This window comes from Canis lupus, chromosome 6 (assembly GCF_011100685.1).
Source record: "Canis lupus familiaris isolate Mischka breed German Shepherd chromosome 6, alternate assembly UU_Cfam_GSD_1.0, whole genome shotgun sequence".
Taxonomy (NCBI): Eukaryota; Metazoa; Chordata; class Mammalia; order Carnivora; family Canidae; genus Canis; species Canis lupus.
The window spans coordinates 28169558-28187494 of record NC_049227.1 but is presented as its reverse complement, the minus strand read 5'-3'; the positions used below and the strand labels follow the sequence as shown (position 1 = coordinate 28187494).

General features: G+C 47.5%; 1 protein-coding gene and 1 long non-coding RNA gene across 2 annotated transcripts in view; one reads left to right on the top strand and one right to left on the bottom strand.

The window, feature by feature from the left end:
* The window catches only part of ABCC1 (ATP binding cassette subfamily C member 1), a 134117-nt gene that overhangs the window by 63788 nt on the left and 52392 nt on the right, over positions 1-17937 (top strand). Inside the window, 5 exon segments of the mRNA NM_001002971.1 lie at positions 5050-5280; positions 6161-6338; positions 7610-7771; positions 11501-11593; positions 13392-13595. Coding sequence (NP_001002971.1) covers positions 5050-5280; positions 6161-6338; positions 7610-7771; positions 11501-11593; positions 13392-13595 — 868 coding nt within the window.
* LOC111096296 lies at positions 228-16725 on the bottom strand. The gene is made up of 2 exons (XR_005360896.1): positions 16565-16725; positions 228-472 (listed from the first exon to the last, which is right to left on the bottom strand). It is a non-coding gene; the product is annotated as an uncharacterized LOC111096296 (long non-coding RNA).

Below are 17937 nucleotides of genomic sequence, written 5' to 3'. Positions count from 1 at the left end.
TAAGCATCTGCTTTTGGCTCAGGTCATGATCTCAGGGTTCTGGGATCAAGTCCTGGGCTCCCTACTCAGCAGGGAGCCTGCGTCTCCCTCTGCCCCTCCCCACGCTCATGCTCTCTTTCTCTCTCTCTCTCAAATAAAAATCTTTAAAAAGCCCACCCACATATCTAAAATTTTAAAAATTAACAAAATGCTCTCTCTAGACTTTAAAGGAAAACTGAAACAAGGGATTTGTAATAAGACAGCATGTATTTCAGTGAGTAAATGCTCAGGCGTGCGCTGGAAAGAGCAGAATGGAGAGTCCTTGCTTGTCCTAAAGTGGAGGATCCCTTGTGACAGCTGCTGCAAATCCCTGCAGATCTCCAGAACCACATCAGTCACCCTCACCGAAGAGGTTTTGCAGAGTGGTGGCCAGTGCTTGGCATTGTTCTGAACAAAACGCAGTCTTCCTTTCATTTCGGCAATAGTTGCATTCCTGAAAAAGTTCGAGGTGTATTTAAACTTGCAAGAACCAAAAAATACACACTATGGGTTTATGTCCGAAAACAGAGTTAGATTCCAGACCTAGTCATTTCAGGCAGGCTTTTCAACCTACACAAATTCCTGTTGGGGTCTTCTTTTGGGGGCGGGGGGATTTAAAGTTTTGTAGGTTCCAGGAGGTCTGGTATCTAGCTCAATCTTTGACAGTCAGAGAATGTGGAATTTGCAAAGCACGGCCCCTTTTGGGAACCTCTGTTTTTGAGGAACGGAAAGCACTGAAAAAAAATTTTTTTTTTTGAGAAAAGGGTAAGATGGTGGGGGAAAGATCTTGAGTCATTTGCATTTGTAAGCAACACATTTACAGTTAGGATTAGGGTTCGACTGTTGTTTGTATATCCTTAGCTCTGAGAAGAGTGAAAATGTGCATCAAGTTTGTACAATACATTCTCTGCAGTTGTAAGTCACGTCTGCCCTTGGATATTCACTTCAGGTCACAGACTGTGATGCTCAGAGTACATCCAGAAATGTAGAAATTTCAGGCGAGCTAAGATTTTTTTCAAGTTTGAGATTTACCTCTCCTAACACCTTCAAGCCAAATGACAGCATCCTCGTGGCGCCTCATTGCTGTTTGGTTGGTTCAGGCCTCCTATAGTGGCTCCCAGTCCTGTTCAGGTTCCCCTGAGGCACTCTACCTGTTTGTGGAAAGGCTGCCAAACCTCATTTCAAATCCTTCACTCCAGGCCTGGCTCCCTGCTCCCCCTGCCCGGAGCACCCTTTTCCTTCTCCTGAATCTCGCATCCTACATAGTTTTGCTCCGATGTCCCCTCCTCCTGGAAGCCCCCATGATAGCACCAGTAACACAGTCTCTGAAGTGAAGTCACGCCTGCTAATCCTTTCCTCTCCTGGGGTTCTATGATGGTGGGGGCTCTGTCCAGAGTTTGGTCCAAGACACGTCTTTAGTTAGTGGAAAAGTGACCGATGGACATCTCTGCCCACAGTGACATTTTCCCAGCCTTCAGCGTCCCATGCTTTCTGTTCCCATGCTCTGGACAATTTTCTCCTGACTCAGACCTTTCCCCTCCTTGCCGAAGCTTGCACATGCCCTGCTTGCTTCCTCTCCCCTCCTGGAACACTTCCCTCCTTTGTAGGCCTCCGGTTCCTGGGATAGTTCTCCTTCTCTACTTGGCCTTAGCTGATCCTTCCCACTACTCTTGACCTTGTCCACCCAGACCTGTGTTTTCCTCCTCTCTGTCTGCCCGAGACCTTCCCCCTGACCCTTTGGCACCTCTTTCTTGGTCCCTGGCAACAGCCCTGGGTCACCCGCAGCCCATGCAGGCCCAGGGCCAGGGCTGGCTTAGGAAGTGGTAAAGAAAATGAACAGGCAGGGTTGAGCCACTCCCTTCCTCTCTGCCTGCCCTCTTTCTTTCTTGCCAAGGAAGGCTGCGTGTGCTAGGAGGAATGATACTAAAAATCCCCGCCAGCAGCCCAGCTTCGGGGCAGGTCAGTAAAGGGAAAAGGGAAGACCTTGCATGGTGACATTGACAGTGTGGTTGGTGGGATAATGCCCTCACAAAGATGTCCACGCCCTGATCCCCAGAACCGTACATGGCACAGGGACTTGGCCTGATACGATCACGAGGCCCTTGTAAAAGGGGACAGGAGGTCAGAGAGAGAGAGAGAGAGAGAGAAAGAGAAAGAAAGAGAGAGGGAGAGAGGTGCTCTGCAGCTAGCTTTTAATTGGAGGAAGGGGCCACAAGCCTAGAAATGTTAGGAAGCCTCTAGACGTAGGAAAAGACTAGGAAACACATGAAAAGGAATGTAGCCTTGACCCTTAGATTTCTGATCCCAAGAATTATGAGACAATAAATTTGTGTTGCTTTAAGCCACTCAGTCTGTGGTAATCTGTTACAGCAGCCATAGAAAGTCACACAACTTCCCACGAAGTTTAGATTTTATTCTGGATGCAGGGGGGAGGCTGTCAGGGGAGTTGAAGTAGGGGGATGGTATGTTTTTAGGAAGGTCTCATTGGCTGCCCTGAAGGACTTGGCTGTCAGGGAACAAGAGTGGGAGGAAATGAGGGAGCAGGAAGGAGGCCCCTGCGGTGGTCGTTTGCATGGGACAGAAGCTGTGGACCTAGAGTGGAGGGATGCCCACACATATCCTGGGAGGGGCAGGTAGGACAGACCCCTGATTGACCCCAGGGAATGGAGACTCCCATGGTTCTGGTCCTCTCCTGGGGTGGGGAGTGAGCCAAGGCAAAGTATCAGGTGTTTTAAATAGTCAATTGTGTGGCATCGACCTAACAGGGGAGAGTCTTCTGAAATTGAGTGCTGTTCAATATACTCGTGCCATGGAAGGATTCTATAAATTGCAGAGGTTGGGTTAGGTGAGGATGAAGCATGTATTTGAGTGGTGGAGCCCACGTGGGGCCATTAGAAGATGTTCACTTGATTTTAATTTGGGAGACAAGAGCTAGGAGGGGTATGTCTGTTGTTGTGTAACATATTACCCCAACCTAGCAGCCGAAAAGGACAACGAACATATGCTATCTCTCATAATTTTTCTGGGTCAGGGATCCAGCCTAGCGGAGGCGGGGGTGCGGAGGTTCTGGCTCAGTGACTTTGTGAGCTTGCTCTCAGCTTGACAGCTGGGGCTGCATCATCTGAAGGCTCGACTGGGGCTGCAGGCTCCGCTCTCAGGTTGCACATGGCTGGCTAGTCCGGGCTGGCTCTTGGCAACATCTCCCCATGGGGGGCTCCTCCAGTGTCCTCCCCACTTGGCACTTGGCTTTGCCCAGAGTGAATGATCCAAAGAGAAGGTGAGACAGAAGCCGCCCCGTTGTCTGTGACCTAATCTTGGAAATGGCGCGCCCTCCATCATTTCTGTCCTCTTCCAAGCAGGAGGGCACTGTGCAGGGGCCTTTTGTGGGCTCCGGTTTCTCACATCCTTGTAGACATTTGTTACTACCTGACTTTTGGATGGTACACCTTGTGGGTGTTGAAGTAATATTGTGGTTTTGGTTTGTGTTTCTCTGATAGCTAACGGTGTCAGGCAACATTTTGTGGCCCTTTGCATATCTTTTTTGCCCCCTTTTAATGGGGTTGTTGTTTTTTTTCCTTATTGTGTGATGAGAGTTCTTGATAGACTCTGGTTACAAGTTCCTTATCAGGTATTTAATTTGCAAATATTTTCTCTCATTCTGTGGTTTGTCTTTTTCACTTTCCTGATTGTGCCTTTTGAAACGTGACTTTTTTTTTTTTTTTTTTTGACATAGTCCAGTTGGTCTCATCTTTTCTTCCACTGCTTGTGCTTTTTGGTGGCCTATTTCAGAATCCATTCCAAATGCAAGGTCATGAAGATTTTCACGTTTTTTTTTTTTTTTTTCCTGATGATTTTATTTATTTATTTGAGAGAGAGTGCACCTGCGAGCGGGGAGGGAAGGGCAGAGGGAGAGGATGAATCTTAAGCAGACTTCCTACTGAGCACGGAGCCTGACTCAGAGTCTGATCTCATGACCCCAAGATTATGAACTGAGTTGACATCAAGAGTTGGATGCTTAACTCACTGAGCCACCCAGGTGCCCCTCACTTGTTTCCTTCTAAGAATTTTATAATTGTAATTCTGTGATTAGGTCTTGACCCATCTCGAGTTAATTTCTGTATATGGTGTGAAATGGGACCCAGCTTCATTCTTTTGCATGTGGCTGGGTGGCTTCTCAGCACCATTTGTTGAAAAGGTTATTCTTTCCCATTGAACGATCTTGACACCCTTGTCAGAAATCAGGTTTATTTCTGGTTCCATTGATTATGTGCGTGTATGTGAGTGTGCGTGTGTGTGAATCCTTCCTTCTCCTTATGCCTATCCTGATTACAGTTACAATAAAGTTTGAAATTGGGGGCGCCTGAGTGGCTCAGTGGTTGAGTGTCTGCCTTCAGCTCAGGTCATGATCCCAGTGTCCTGGGATTGAGTTCTGCATTGGGCTCCCTGCATGGAGCCTGCTTCTCCCTCTGCATATGTTGCTGCCTCTCCCTCTCTCATGAATAAATAAATAAAACCTTAAAAAAAAAAGAAACAGAAAAGTGTGCATTCTCCATGTTTGATTTTTTTTTTTTTTTTCCTTAAAAATAGTTTTGGCTATCCTGGGTCTCTTGAGTTTCTGCATGAATTTTAGAATCAGCTTGTCATTTCCTATAGAAACAAGTCTGCTAGGATTCTGAGAAGAGATTGCGTTGTATCTGTAGGTCACTGCGGGGCTGGCCCTTTTCAGTGCCCTTCATGTGTATTAACACATTGGATTTTCAGAGCAACCTGGTGAGGTGGGTCCTAGGTGTATCTCTGTTTTAGCAGATAATAACCTGGGCCTATAGAACAGTTGGGGAATCTGCTCACCTAGCCAGCGCCCTGAGGCTGTGCTCCTAAGCAGTGGGCTCAGCTGCTCCTCTGCAGTGACTGGTTTCCTTTGGCTGGGCCTCCGCAAGGGGTGGACTGCTCTGGCCCTCTTCCCTGCCCCCCTGGCTGGCCAGACAAGTCTCCAGAAGACCCCACAACCACTCCACACTCCTTGTGTTCCAGACAGCAGAGGAAGATCACATACTCCTCCAAGGATCCTGCCAAGCCAAAAGGGGGCTCCCAGGTGGACGTGAACGAGGAGGCTGAGGTGTTGATTGTTAAGACCCCACAGAAGGAGCGCGAGCCGTCTCTATTCAAGGTGTTATACAAGACCTTCGGGCCCTACTTCCTCATGAGCTTCTTATTCAAGGCCCTCCATGACCTGATGATGTTTGCTGGCCCAGAGATCTTAAAGTAAGACCCCTTCCCTCTCATCTGAGCATGTCTTTGTGTCCCTGACCTTCCACCTCCTTCCACCAGCAGCATTCCCGACCACTGCCTTGGGGTCCCAGGGCATGTCCCCCAGGGGCTTCAAGCCAGCCTCTCTGTCCCCCCTGCTTTGATTAATGCTTCGCATTGATAGCCATCTGAACTCAGGTTTATTTGGGTTCAGTTCTATTATAACTTTGGTTATAGTAGAAACCACCTTCCCTGAAGCCACAGGAGGGAAGGGAGAGGATTGTCTAGGGAAACCAAGAATAAGAACATGAGCCAGAGAGACACCTGGGTAGCTCAGTGGTTGAGTGTCTTCCCATGGCTTAGGTCATGATCCCAGTGCCCTGGGATCGAGTCCCACATCGGGCTTCCTGCATAGAGCCTGCTTCTCCCTCTGCCTGTGTCTCTGCCTCTCTCTCTGTGTCTCTCATGAATAATCTTACAAACAAACAAACCCACGAGGTAGAGTGCATCCATCCGCCTGCAGCCTGAACACAGAATCTCACAAAGGAGCCCCCTCCCTCCTCTCTCTCTTTACCTCTCTCTTTTTGTCTCTTTGGGGCCCCATGTTCCTTTTCTTTGCCTTCCTCCCCCTGCCTCTCATATTCTCAGGTTGGGTGAGAGTATTCTCACCTCTGGGTGACTGTCCGGTGATGGAACAGAGCAGTCGGTACGAGAAGCCCAAGGCTTGGGCGCTCCGCGTGGTCACATCCCCACTGTGGCTTTGTTTTCCCATATGAGCTGGAAGGAGTAGCACCCGCCCCTCCCGGCTCCGAGGAGGTCGAAATGCCCAAGTGGAAGGACCTTCCCCATGGCGCGTGTGTCAGTGTCCCGTCATTCTGTCCTTGCTCCTTCATAGGTTGCTCATCAACTTCGTGAACGACAAGAAGGCCCCGGACTGGCAGGGCTACCTGTACACTGCGCTGCTCTTCATCTGCGCCTGCCTGCAGACCCTCGTGCTGCACCAGTACTTCCACATCTGCTTCGTCAGCGGCATGAGGATCAAGACAGCCGTCATCGGGGCCGTGTACCGGAAGGTGGGTGAGGCCGGACGTCACCTGCCGTAGCCTCAGGATCTGTGGGGACCGGGCCGGGGCACCGTGGGAGCTGCCGTGAGGATTCCAAGCCTTGCTTCTGGAGCAGTAGCAGGAGGGTGGCCCACATGACCACAGATGGCTAGGATCGGCCAGCAGGCATCACACTGCAGCAGAGCCAATGTCCAGGGTGGGTGGGTGCGTAGCATCTCCTTGAGGCCTGCGTCCGCCACGGATGGGATTTCATAGGTGGTACTTGACTTGGGAAAATCCAGGTTCGGATCCTCACTCTGCCATTGATGCTCTGTTGGAGCTTGTTCCAACCCCCCACTTGAGCTGAGCCGGTGGTCCTTTCCCGGAATAGTGGAGTACCTAGCAAGCATTCATGCTTATCCAGTTTAAGAGGAATTTCTCGCTTCCTTCAGTTTCTTAGCTTCTGGGACAGATGCTGCTTGAGCCCATGGGAAGAGACTACCTAGTGATGGTCAGGAGAGGGGGCCATTTGGTTGGTGCTCAGCCCCGTCTGTCCTTAGACTTCACCCGGAGAACTTCACGGCTCCCCTGTCCAGGCTGCACCGCAGATGAACAAAATCAGGGTCTCCGAGGGGGAGATCTGGGCACTAGTATCTTAAACTCCCCAATTAAGAGTGTGAAACCATGTTTGAGAACCAGAACAATTTTGTCCTTCCAGGGAATGTTTGAAAAGAGTCTGGAGATAATTTTTGGCTGTCCTCGCTGGAGGTGGGGGCATGTAGTGGGTAGAGGCCGGGGATGCTGGTGAACACCCTATAATGCACCGGCCAGTACCACAAAGAAATACCCAGCTTCACATGTCAGTAATGGCAAGGTTGAGACACGCCGACCTTGACCTCAGTCCTTGAGCGTGATCTGCAGACCAGCAGCATCTGTGTCACATGGAAGCTTGTTAGAAATGCATTGTCCTAGGCCCCACCCCAGTCCTACCAGGTCTGAAACCATAACAGATTTCCCTGGTGACATGTATACAACCTAAAGTGTGTGAGGCCCTGCTGGAGGGGCCTTGGGGGGTCCCTTCCCTGTTTCAGGAGTCAGGACAAGGCAGCGAGTGTTGCTGATAAGAGCTGGGCCTTCACAATGAGACAGACGAGCTGGGAACGCAGATAAGGCGGCAAGGGAGGAGAAGAGAGAAGTGGGCCTTCTGCTCTGAGCTGTCGTCCTCCTCCAAGGGGGCCCGGGGAAGGGCCTGGACTCTCGCCTGCCACACTCACCCTCTCTCCCTCTCCGTTGTCCTGCAGGCATTGGTGATCACCAACTCAGCCAGAAAATCCTCCACCGTCGGGGAGATTGTAAACCTCATGTCTGTGGACGCCCAGCGGTTCATGGACCTGGCCACGTACATTAACATGATCTGGTCAGCTCCTCTGCAAGTCATCCTTGCTCTCTACCTCCTGTGGCTGGTGTGTGTTTGACGTCGTCCCTGTTGTGTGGAGGGAGGGACCACCCCTGTGGGCGGTGGGGGTGAGGGGGTGGGTGTTGGTGATAAGAACCTCTGTAATTCACTGGGGCCTTTTCTTGACGTTGTTCACATTTTCTCTCCTGGCCTGTTGGATAAGTCCTGGGTATTTTATCCCTTTCCTCAGTGTTTGGATCTATGCTCTTTTTGGTGGCACAATACTTGTTTGCATTTGTCCTTTTTCTGACAGTGTATGTAATTCACAACCTTAGAACATTATGCACCACATTTCTCCCACTGTGTCTTCCCAAACACTAACCAAACTCCTGTACTCACCAGTCCCGAACTGCTTTGGTCAAGATTTCTCTGAGTGACAAGGGATAGAAATCCAGTTTAAAATAGTCTAAGCAAGTACAGGGAATTTTGTGAGTGTGTGTAACTGCAGAGCACAGGGTATGGCTTCAGGCATGGGTGGATCCAGGTGTTCACTCAGTGCTGGAAGGACTCAGGCTCACTCCATCATTTCTTGGCCCTATTTGCCTCTGAGTTGACTTCATTCTCTGTGATTTCCTTCAGTGGCTTCCATACCTTTGGGCTTTTATCATCTTTGCTGAGAGAAAAGAAAATATTGCAGTCCTCATTTCCTCAGCCAGAGCCCCCTGGAGAGCTTTGATGGACCAGGCACAGTCCTAGTCATACCCCTGAGCCAATCATTGTGGTACAGGAGGCAGAGTTCCCTCATTGGCCAGCCCGGGTCACATGCCCACAGGAGAGGGGGGGCAGTTCCCAAAATGAAAAGTTGATGAGGTGCTATTGGCCTTACACGTGCCTTATCCTTCGTCACCTCTGAGCCTTTGCATGGGCCTTTCCTTCTGCCAGGAGTTCCTTTCCCTCCTTCTTCCGTAAGGGTGGCGTCCTACTCATCTTTCAAGGCTGTGATGACTGCCACCTTCGCTAATTCCTTTTCCCTCTTGATTAGATGGGTTTCTTCCTTTTTAAATCCCAGTAGTTTAGTGCAGAAGCTCCTCTAATGTTACCTTCTGGAATAGTTTTTTTTTTTTGCTGATTGGTGTAGCAGCCCCTCCTCTTCTGGTAAGTGTATCTGTTACTCATGGGCTCAGTGTCTTTTTTTTTTTTTTTTTTTTTAAGATTTTATTTATATATTTCAGAGAGACAGAGAGAGAACACGAGGTGGTGGGGGGCAGAGGGAGAAGCGGGCTCCCCGCTGAGCAGGGATCCCAACGTGGGTCTCAATCCCAGGTCCCTGAGATCATAACCTGAACTGAAGGCAGATGCTTAACCAACTCAGCCACCCAGGTGCTCCTCAGTGTCTTGTTTTTGCCTTATTTTTTATTTTCCTTGAGTGTAGTCCCAGCAGGGCCTGGTGCCTAATAGGTGCACAGGAAATCATCTGTTGATTTGACTGTAGTTTACATTTTTTTGTCAGTTTATATAGCAGAAGATGAATGATTATAAATTGTTTCTAGCAATGAAACAGAAATAAATACCAGAATCTAAATGTCTTTTTGGGCTGACATCTTGGGGTACCCACTTCTCCAGAAATTTCAGCCACAGGTGAAATATTTTTGGAACACTTCTTTTAGAATTGGCCTTCAGGGTTGATTTATGAACCATTAAGGAAATTGTTTTGTTTTAGATGAGGGTTGCTGAATGTATTACTGACATTTGGAGCCAGATAATTTTCTGTTGTTGGGGGGCTGTCCTGTGCCCCTGGCCTATTCACACTGACACCAATAACACAGTCCCCAGCCTCCAACCCCAGGTGTACCCATATGTCTCCAGACATTGCCAGATACTCCCTGGGGGCAATTCTTCCTTGGTTAAGAACCACTGGTTTGGATAGAGATAGGATTTCTCTGACTGTCAAAAACACAGTATAGGATAGTGATGGTGGTTCTGGGCTCAGGAATCAGACTGCCTGGGTTCACTTCTTGCCTCTTCCATTATTAGGTTTGTGACCGTTTTACTTAATGTCGCTAAGCCTCAGCATGTCTGTCCTCTTCTGTAAATTGGTGATGACAATGGTATCTCTCGTCATAGGGATATCAGGATGAAGGGAGGAGTCAGCGCAGGTGCATGGTGTTTTTTACTCATGTTTGGTATCTTTTAATTACTTTTTGTAATCCAAGTTCATTCTGAATGCTTTAGGTTGTTGGTAGAAATCACCTGCATTCTCAGAGGTGGATTAATCACCTTGGGAAGAGATACTTCACAGAAACCGTTAGGAGCAACAGCATTGTTTGGGAGACTAGGACTGGTACCCCCATGGGTGATTACTTGGAAGAGAGTGATGCTCCTGGTTTTCTGAATGCTTAAGGGCAAAAAAAAAGATCACATTACCCTCTAGTTCCGTCTGCGTGTACCTGCTGAGTGCATGCATACTGGGCCAGTTTCTCAACCTGTCTCTTTTTAGGTGTCGAAATTAAAAGATGGAGAGATTGTATCTTATCTTGGCCTCTTCATCTCTCTCGGGGGTATTTTCCTCATCTGCAACTGGGATGATAGAACAAGTTTACGACCTCTTGTCTGCAAATCCTCAAATCCAAGAGCTCTGAAAGTTTCCTTGGCTCCTTTGGTGCCATAACCTGACCTGAACTGATATGAAGTATTTATGATCTTGATGATTGTCTCAGTGCAAATGTTCCTATTTTGCTGCTGAGAAAGCAATACGTTTGATTATAGAGTGCTGTGCTAGGACCCCAGTGGGCCTGTCATGCAGTATACGGACACACCTGTGTCAGCAGGTCCCCAAGACCACGCCAGGTGGATGAGTTGCGAGGAGGACTCATAGCTCTAATTTACTACAGCAGGAATAGCAGAGGGTAAAGACGCGGGGGGAGGAATCAGAGGGAAGTAGGTACAGATTTCAAGAGTCCTCTCCCAGGTGACCCACGCAGGATGCACTTCATTCCCTAGCAACAAGTTCTGACAACGTGTGAAATGCTGTCAGGCAGGGAAGCTTGGTAGAGAGCCAGTGCCCAGGGTTTTTGTCTATAGGTTGCCTCTGCTTGGCACATACCAAACTTGCAGACTCCCAGGAGACAAAGAGGGGTTCAGCATAAACCATGTTGTTTGTACAAAGAGTTGAGGCCCACTGAGCCACTCTTGCCAGTTCTGAGAATGGTGGGAGCCCTCCCCAAATCCAGGCTCCCAGCTGCCAGCCAAGGGCCAAATTTGTAAGCAGACCTTTAAACAAGATCAACCATTAGGCTGGCTGTGTTAGCTAATTTCTATTCAACACCTTATTATTTTTCTAAAGTTTTTTTTTTTTTCAAGATTTATTTATTTATTTCAGAGAGAGTAAGTTCACGACCCAGGGGAGGGGCAGAGGGAAAGGGAGAAGCAGACCGCCCTGATGAGCAGCCTGACACGGGGCTCCATCCTGGGACCCTGAGATCACGGCCTGAACCAAAATCCAGAGTCAGAGGCTCAATCAACTGAGCCCCCCAGGCACCCCACCTTTCTAACGTTCTGATATGTGAAACTCACCTGTCCCCTGGGGTTTCAGATACCGGACATGTGTGTTCTTAAAGGGGTCGTGGGATCCCAGGAGATGTTCAGGAATAGATCCAAAAATTCTGAACAGCCCCATTGCTGGGTCACAGTTATGCAGGTGCCCTGAATGCGCTCGGCCAGGTCTGTGGGGTTGGCATAGTGGGTGCTCAGCCAGGGAAGCCCCATGTTGAAGGCTTCTGTTCTCTTCCTTCCTTAGAACCTGGGCCCGTCTGTCCTGGCTGGGGTGGCTGTGATGATCCTCATGGTTCCGCTCAATGCCGTGATGGCCATGAAGACTAAGACCTACCAGGTAGGGAGTCTGTCTCCATAGGGCTCCAAGCTGGGCTCTCTTTCAACACTGGGATTTTAGCGAGTTCTTTCTATGTAGGCCCTTGGGGTTCTCAGCCCTGCGTGCCTGTTGGAATCCCCTGAGGAGCATTCACAAATGCTGATACCTGGGCTCCATTTCTGGAATTCTGGTTTGCATTGTCTGGGTGGGCTCTGGGCATCAGTTTTTGTTTTTTTTTTTTAAGATTTTATTTATTTATTCATGAGAGACACACAGAGAGAGGCAGAGACACAGGCAGAAGGAGAAGCAGGCTCCCTGCAGGGAATCTGACATGGGACTTGATCCCAGGACCCCGGGATCACTACCTGAACCAAAGGGAGATGCTCAACCACTGACCCACCCAGGCATGCCCTGGGCATCAGTTTTTAAAGCTTCCTGGATGATTACGATGGACAGCCAAGGTTGAGAGCTCCTGAAACAGACCTCATAGACCATTGACCAAAATCACATCTGTGAGTCTCTGGGAAATTCCATATTTCCCACAGAATTCAGTCATTTATGCATTTTCTGTGCATTTTCAAAAGTTGAGTAAAAATTACCCCCGGCTTTTTTCCTTTGTCCCCCACTACCTTATGCTAGGCAGAGCGTTCAACTATTTTCAGAAATGTTTTATACTTTCTAAGTTTTTAAATATCCATGTAACAGAGCACATGCCTTCCCATTATAAAAAAAAAATATTCAGTTGATAGAATAGTATATAATTTAAAAGGGGATGTCCCCTTCCCTGTCCTCTCAATCCCAGTGAGCACGCTGAAGCAAATCCGTCTAGAACTTTACGTGTATTTATAGAGAGATCTGATTATACAGGTGGGCTTGGTGGGCCTATGTGTGTGTGTCGTGTGGCATCACCACCACGTAAGTTTTTATACACATGGGCCTGTTTGGCAGCCTGGTCTTATCATTTGACACCACCTCTCAGGGATCTTTCTGTGGCATGTCGTATAATCTGACCTCATTCTCTTGAAGTAGCGCCAAATAGTCCGTAACCGAGAGAGGCCAGAGTTTATTTCTCTGCTCCCCAGTTGATGGCTGTTTACGATGTGCCTGCAAAATTGCACATGAGAGCGCTTGACTGCACAGATGATGCAGGAGGAGAGAGGAGTCCAGGACGTGGGCCTGTTGGAATGAGGCCACAGCAGGTGCAGGTGGGAGGAGGTTAGGCAAGGAAGGGGCACTGTCACCTTTCTTCCAGTGCTATGCCGGCTTCCCTGAGTGACCTGCTTTTGAAACAGCTTCAGTCCCTGACTTTGACCTCACATGACTTAAAAATCATCCTCATCCATGAGCCAGGAATGACCACAGACAGTACTCAGTGACAGGGTTCTTGTTAGCAACATGTCACAGCATATGGCTCAGTAAAGAGACAAAGGAAACAGAGGGAAAAAAAAAAAACCCAAAACAACACAAAACCCCTGTATCAGTCTCTCTCCTGTGTTTGGATTGGTGGGACGGGGCCCCTGCCCTCCTTCCCTGGATGCCTATGGGGTTCTCGTCTCTGCTTCTCAAGTCTAAATGTAATAGGTGTCTCGCATCCAATTTAACATGCTCCAAAGCAGGCTTTTTCCTCTGGGTAAAAGAGTCCTTTGTGCTCTCAGGGTCAAGGGCAGGCCAGGGGTGGGCGTTCATAGGGATCGCAGGATCGGCTTTCCCAGCCTTGGGAAGGCCCAGCTCTCATGGTTGGGGATGCTGCTGACGGCCTGCTGCTGGGCCTGGAAGTGGGTCTCTCCAGCTGTGGCCTTGACTGTTCTCATCTCTGAAGGTGGCGCACATGAAGAGCAAAGACAACCGGATCAAGCTGATGAATGAGATTCTCAACGGGATCAAAGTGCTAAAGCTGTACGCCTGGGAACTGGCCTTCAAAGACAAAGTCCTGGCCATCAGGCAGGAGGAGCTCAAGGTGCTGAAGAAATCGGCCTACCTGGCCGCCGTGGGGACCCTCACCTGGGTCTGCACGCCATTTCTGGTGAGTGAAGCTGGATCTGGCCCCTGGGCCCCTACCCTCTTGTTGGTTTCTGTTTTGTTTTCGCACCTGAATATTTTTAAAAGGTCACTGTTCAACCAGGCTTTTGCCTACAACTCTTTTTGAAAAATTGCCACCCGCCCCTGCTCCCCAGCTCTCCTGCTTTACTTTATTCATAGCACTTAGTAGCTTCCAGCTCAAGGGATCCTCAGAAGTAGCTAGTTCAGGAACCAGTGGTTCCTAGGTTTGCGATAAGGTAAGAAATTTGTGCCAGGATGTCAGGTAGGTCTCTTGTGTCCCTCGAGGAGAAAATCGTGGTACGAGAAGCATGCCAGCTGAACTCCACTCCGCTCTTCTGCTACCATAGTCAAGCTACATGATGGTGTCAGCCCCCTGATCTGTTGCCGACTGGTCACAAGCTGTGGATTTGGCCAGTGCCAAGCACTCTCTAAAATTTACTTATTTACCATCTCTCTCTCTCTCCACTAGAAGGTTGGCTCCAGGAAGGCAGGGATTTTGTCTTCTCTGTTCACAGCTGTGCCCTCAGCCTAAAACAGCACACAGTAGGTGTTCAGCAAATATTTATCATTCAATGTAAAAAAAAAAATAAATGAAACCAAACAAAGTCATAAAATGAAAAATATATTGTCTTCCCCTTCCGTCTGTCCCTTTCCTCCAAGGTGACCGTTTTGTGTATCTTTTCAGAAAAAAAATTATGAATGTAGCCCATAAAAATTTTTTAAAAATATTTTTAATGTATTTGGATAGAGTCATGCATGCATAGTGTTCTTTCTGTACCCTTTTTGTACTTGACAGATGACCTCTCCCTTCATGCGTTCAGATCTGCTTCATCTGTTGTCATGAAGCATGCTTGTCCAGTGCACGGATGTGCCATAGTTAAAGTAACCCATCTCCCGTTGCTGACTTCGCAGGGTAGTCCCCTGGTCTTTGCTATTATGATCCATGCTGCACTGAATGTTCCAGTATGCATGTCGTGGATCCTTTAATGAGTCTATCCCTGGCTGGCCAACTTTGAAAAGTTTAAAGATAACAGTATAAGTTAGTGTTTTTTCTTCTTGTCTTTCTTTTTTTAAAATTTAAGATTTATTTATTTTAGAGAGAGAGCATGCACGTGCGTGCATGTGGGAGGGAGGGGCAAAGGGAGAAGGAGAGTGAGAAACTCAGACTCCTTGCCGAGTGTGGAGCCTGACACAGGGCTCGATCTCATGACCCTGAGACCATGACCTGAGCCGAAATCAAGAGTCGGACATTTAACTGAGTCACCCAGGTGCCCGCAAGTTAGTTTCTAAAGCTGCCCCCAAATAGGAGACCATATAAAGATGGATTCTGTAAACTCCTTAGGTACAGTTGGCTGTTAAGGATGGTTAAGGATCATGCCCCCCCCCCCCCCCCCCGGGCTGGTTTTTACTTTCTGTCTTTGTATTCTTAGCTGTACCATTATTATTTTAACACTGTGCTAATAATAATTGTCTCTTAGTTATGTTGGCAGATATATATTCTTATTGGAAGTTTCTCTGAATTAAAATCACACATTTTCACGCATATGAAACTCTTCCATGACAGTATTGCCCCTTTCATCTCAGCTGGGTCACAGGTGGAATGTTTAAGGAAACTCGTGCATTTTCAGTGTTTGTCAAAGTATGCTCCTTCTGACACTGGGTTTGAACTTAGGCTCATGTCTCCCAGAGTATGAACCTGCACATGGGGCAGTACAGTGGAAAGCAGCTGATGCTCACGCTTGAACACACGTCGGAATCACGTGGGAGGCAGGTTGAAAGAAGAGCCAGTAGGTCTGGGTAGGATCTGAGTGGTTGCATTTCTAATAGATTTCCCAGTTTCTCCGGATTGCTAGTGGTTCGGCAAAGGGTACACAGTTTGAGAACCAGTGGAGTAGATCCTTACTGCTTGGAGTATGGCCTGTGGACCCGTAGCATCAGCAACACCTGACTTTCAGAAATGGAGACTCAGGCTGCACCGTAGATCAGCTAAAATAGGACCTGAATTTTATCACCCACCTGCCCGCCCAGGTGGTTGGTATGTAGGTTAAAGTTTGAGAAACACCGGCAAAAAGCAGAAGTGAGCAGACTTTTTCTACGAAAGACCAACTAGTAAACGTTTCAGACGTTCTGAGCCGTACAGTCTCTGTTGCAGCTCTTCTCTCCTGCTAGTGTAGGAGAGTGTACATGACACCCGTGTGAGTGGGTATGCTTGCATTCTCGTAAAAATTTACTTTATAGATACCGAAACTTGAATTTCATAAAAGCTTCCTGAGTCATAAGAAACGCTTATTTTTCTCATGTTTTGTCACCCTCTCTAATTTTTCTCATGAGAGACTCCTAATTCTGGGAAACGAACAAGGGGTAGTGGAAGGGGAGGTGGGCAGGGGGATGGGGTGACTGGGCGATGGGCACTGAGGGGAACGCTTGACGAGATGAGCACTGGGTGTTACACTAATATGTTGGCAAATTGAACTTCGATAAAAATATATATATTAAAATATATTAAAATATTCATATTTTAAATATAGTATATTATATTATAAAATAAAATATTATATATTAAAATATTCAATTTTTAAATAATTTTTTCAATTATTTTATTCAATAATTTTATTGAATATTGAATATTTTGAATAATTTTTTCAATTATTTTATTCAATAAAAAATATATATTAAAAAACACATCACCAAAAAAACGCTTATTTTCATATTTCAAAAAAATATATCTGATTATGTAAAATTCTTCTAAGCCCATGGGCCAAACATAAGCAGGTGTGGACGCCTGGCTTAGAGTGGGGGTGCCTGCTGAACTTGGCTGCCAGCCCACCATGTGCCCCGGAGCTCTTAGTCCACCTCCCTGCATCTGGGTTTTCATGTATGGAACATGAAGGGGTGGAGCCCTAGGGGTGTCACATATGGGCCCCTGCCTGCCCCCCACTCCCATGTCCATACCAGTCATCCACAAAGCGTCGCGGGGCTCTCTCCCACTGAGTTCTGTTGAAGCCACACCCAGGTGACCACTGTCAGCTGACTGGAGTTGGCACACAGAGTGACATCTTTCAGCTGTTCTAGGACTCTGAGTTCCCTTAGATCCTTTCCGGCTCACATGCGCCAGCATTCCGGGCTGGAAGGTTCTGCTAGCTCATTCTTTGAGAACATTCTGGTCTCCCCAACTTTGCCCAGGTGTCTGATGGCTTTCTTTGATTTTCAGAAGTAAAATGTATTAGAAGGCCGGTTGGTAGTTATATATGGGAATTAATAGTTATATTTGATTGTTTTCTTTTAAACTGTTAAATAGTCTTAATGCATTTATAACTGTGAAATATTCTCCTTTGTATATGTGTTACATTTTATTTTAAAAATGTGGGCAGCCCCGGTGGTTCAGCGGTTTAGCGCCGCCTTCAGCCAAGGGCGTGATCCTGGAGGCCCAGGATCGAGTCCCACGTCAGGCTCCTTGCATGGAGTCTGCTTCTCCCTCTGCCTGTGTTTCTGCCTCTCTCTCTCTCTCTGTCTCTCTGTCTCTCATGATTAAATAAATAAAATAAAATAAATAAATAAAAAATAAAAATAATAATGTATTCCCATGATAAAACTAGTTAAAGCTGTTCCAAAGGATCTAGGACAAGGTTTCTCAACCTTGGCACTGTTGACATTTGGGACCCGATAATTCTTTGTTTCTTTGTGGGGGGGGAGGGGGTCTGTCCTGAATATTGTAGGGTGCCCAGCAGCATCTTGGGACTCAACCCAACAGAGGCCAAGTGACCCCTCTTCCCCCACCTCCCCAGTCGTGACAATCAGAAGTGTCTCCACACACTGTCCGGTGTCCCTCCAGTTGAGTGAGAACCACAGGTCTGTCTTGCTCCCCAGACCCCCCATGACCTACCTAGCTTCTCTCCCTGTACCAGTTTCTTCTGAGTATTTCCAGAGAAAGCCTGCACATACAGCAGCATAAACAGTGACTGTATATATGTAATAAATGTAACTAAACTTCTGTATTTCTTTTATTTACTTTCACACAAATGATGGCAAGTCATGCAGAAATCCAAAGTGTTTGAATTGCATTTTTATTTTTTAAATTTTACTTTTTTTTAAAAGGTTTTATTCATTTGAGAGAGAGAGAGAGCTGGGGGAGGGGGAGGGGCAGAGGGAGAAGCCAACTCCCCAGTGAGCTGGGAGCCTGCCACAGGGCTGCATCCCAGGACCCTGAAATCATGACCTAAGCTGAAGCAGATACTTAACTGAGCCACCCAGACACCCCTTGAATGCATTTTAAAAGTTTTATTTATTAATCATTTTAAAGATTTTATATATTTGACAGAGTGAAA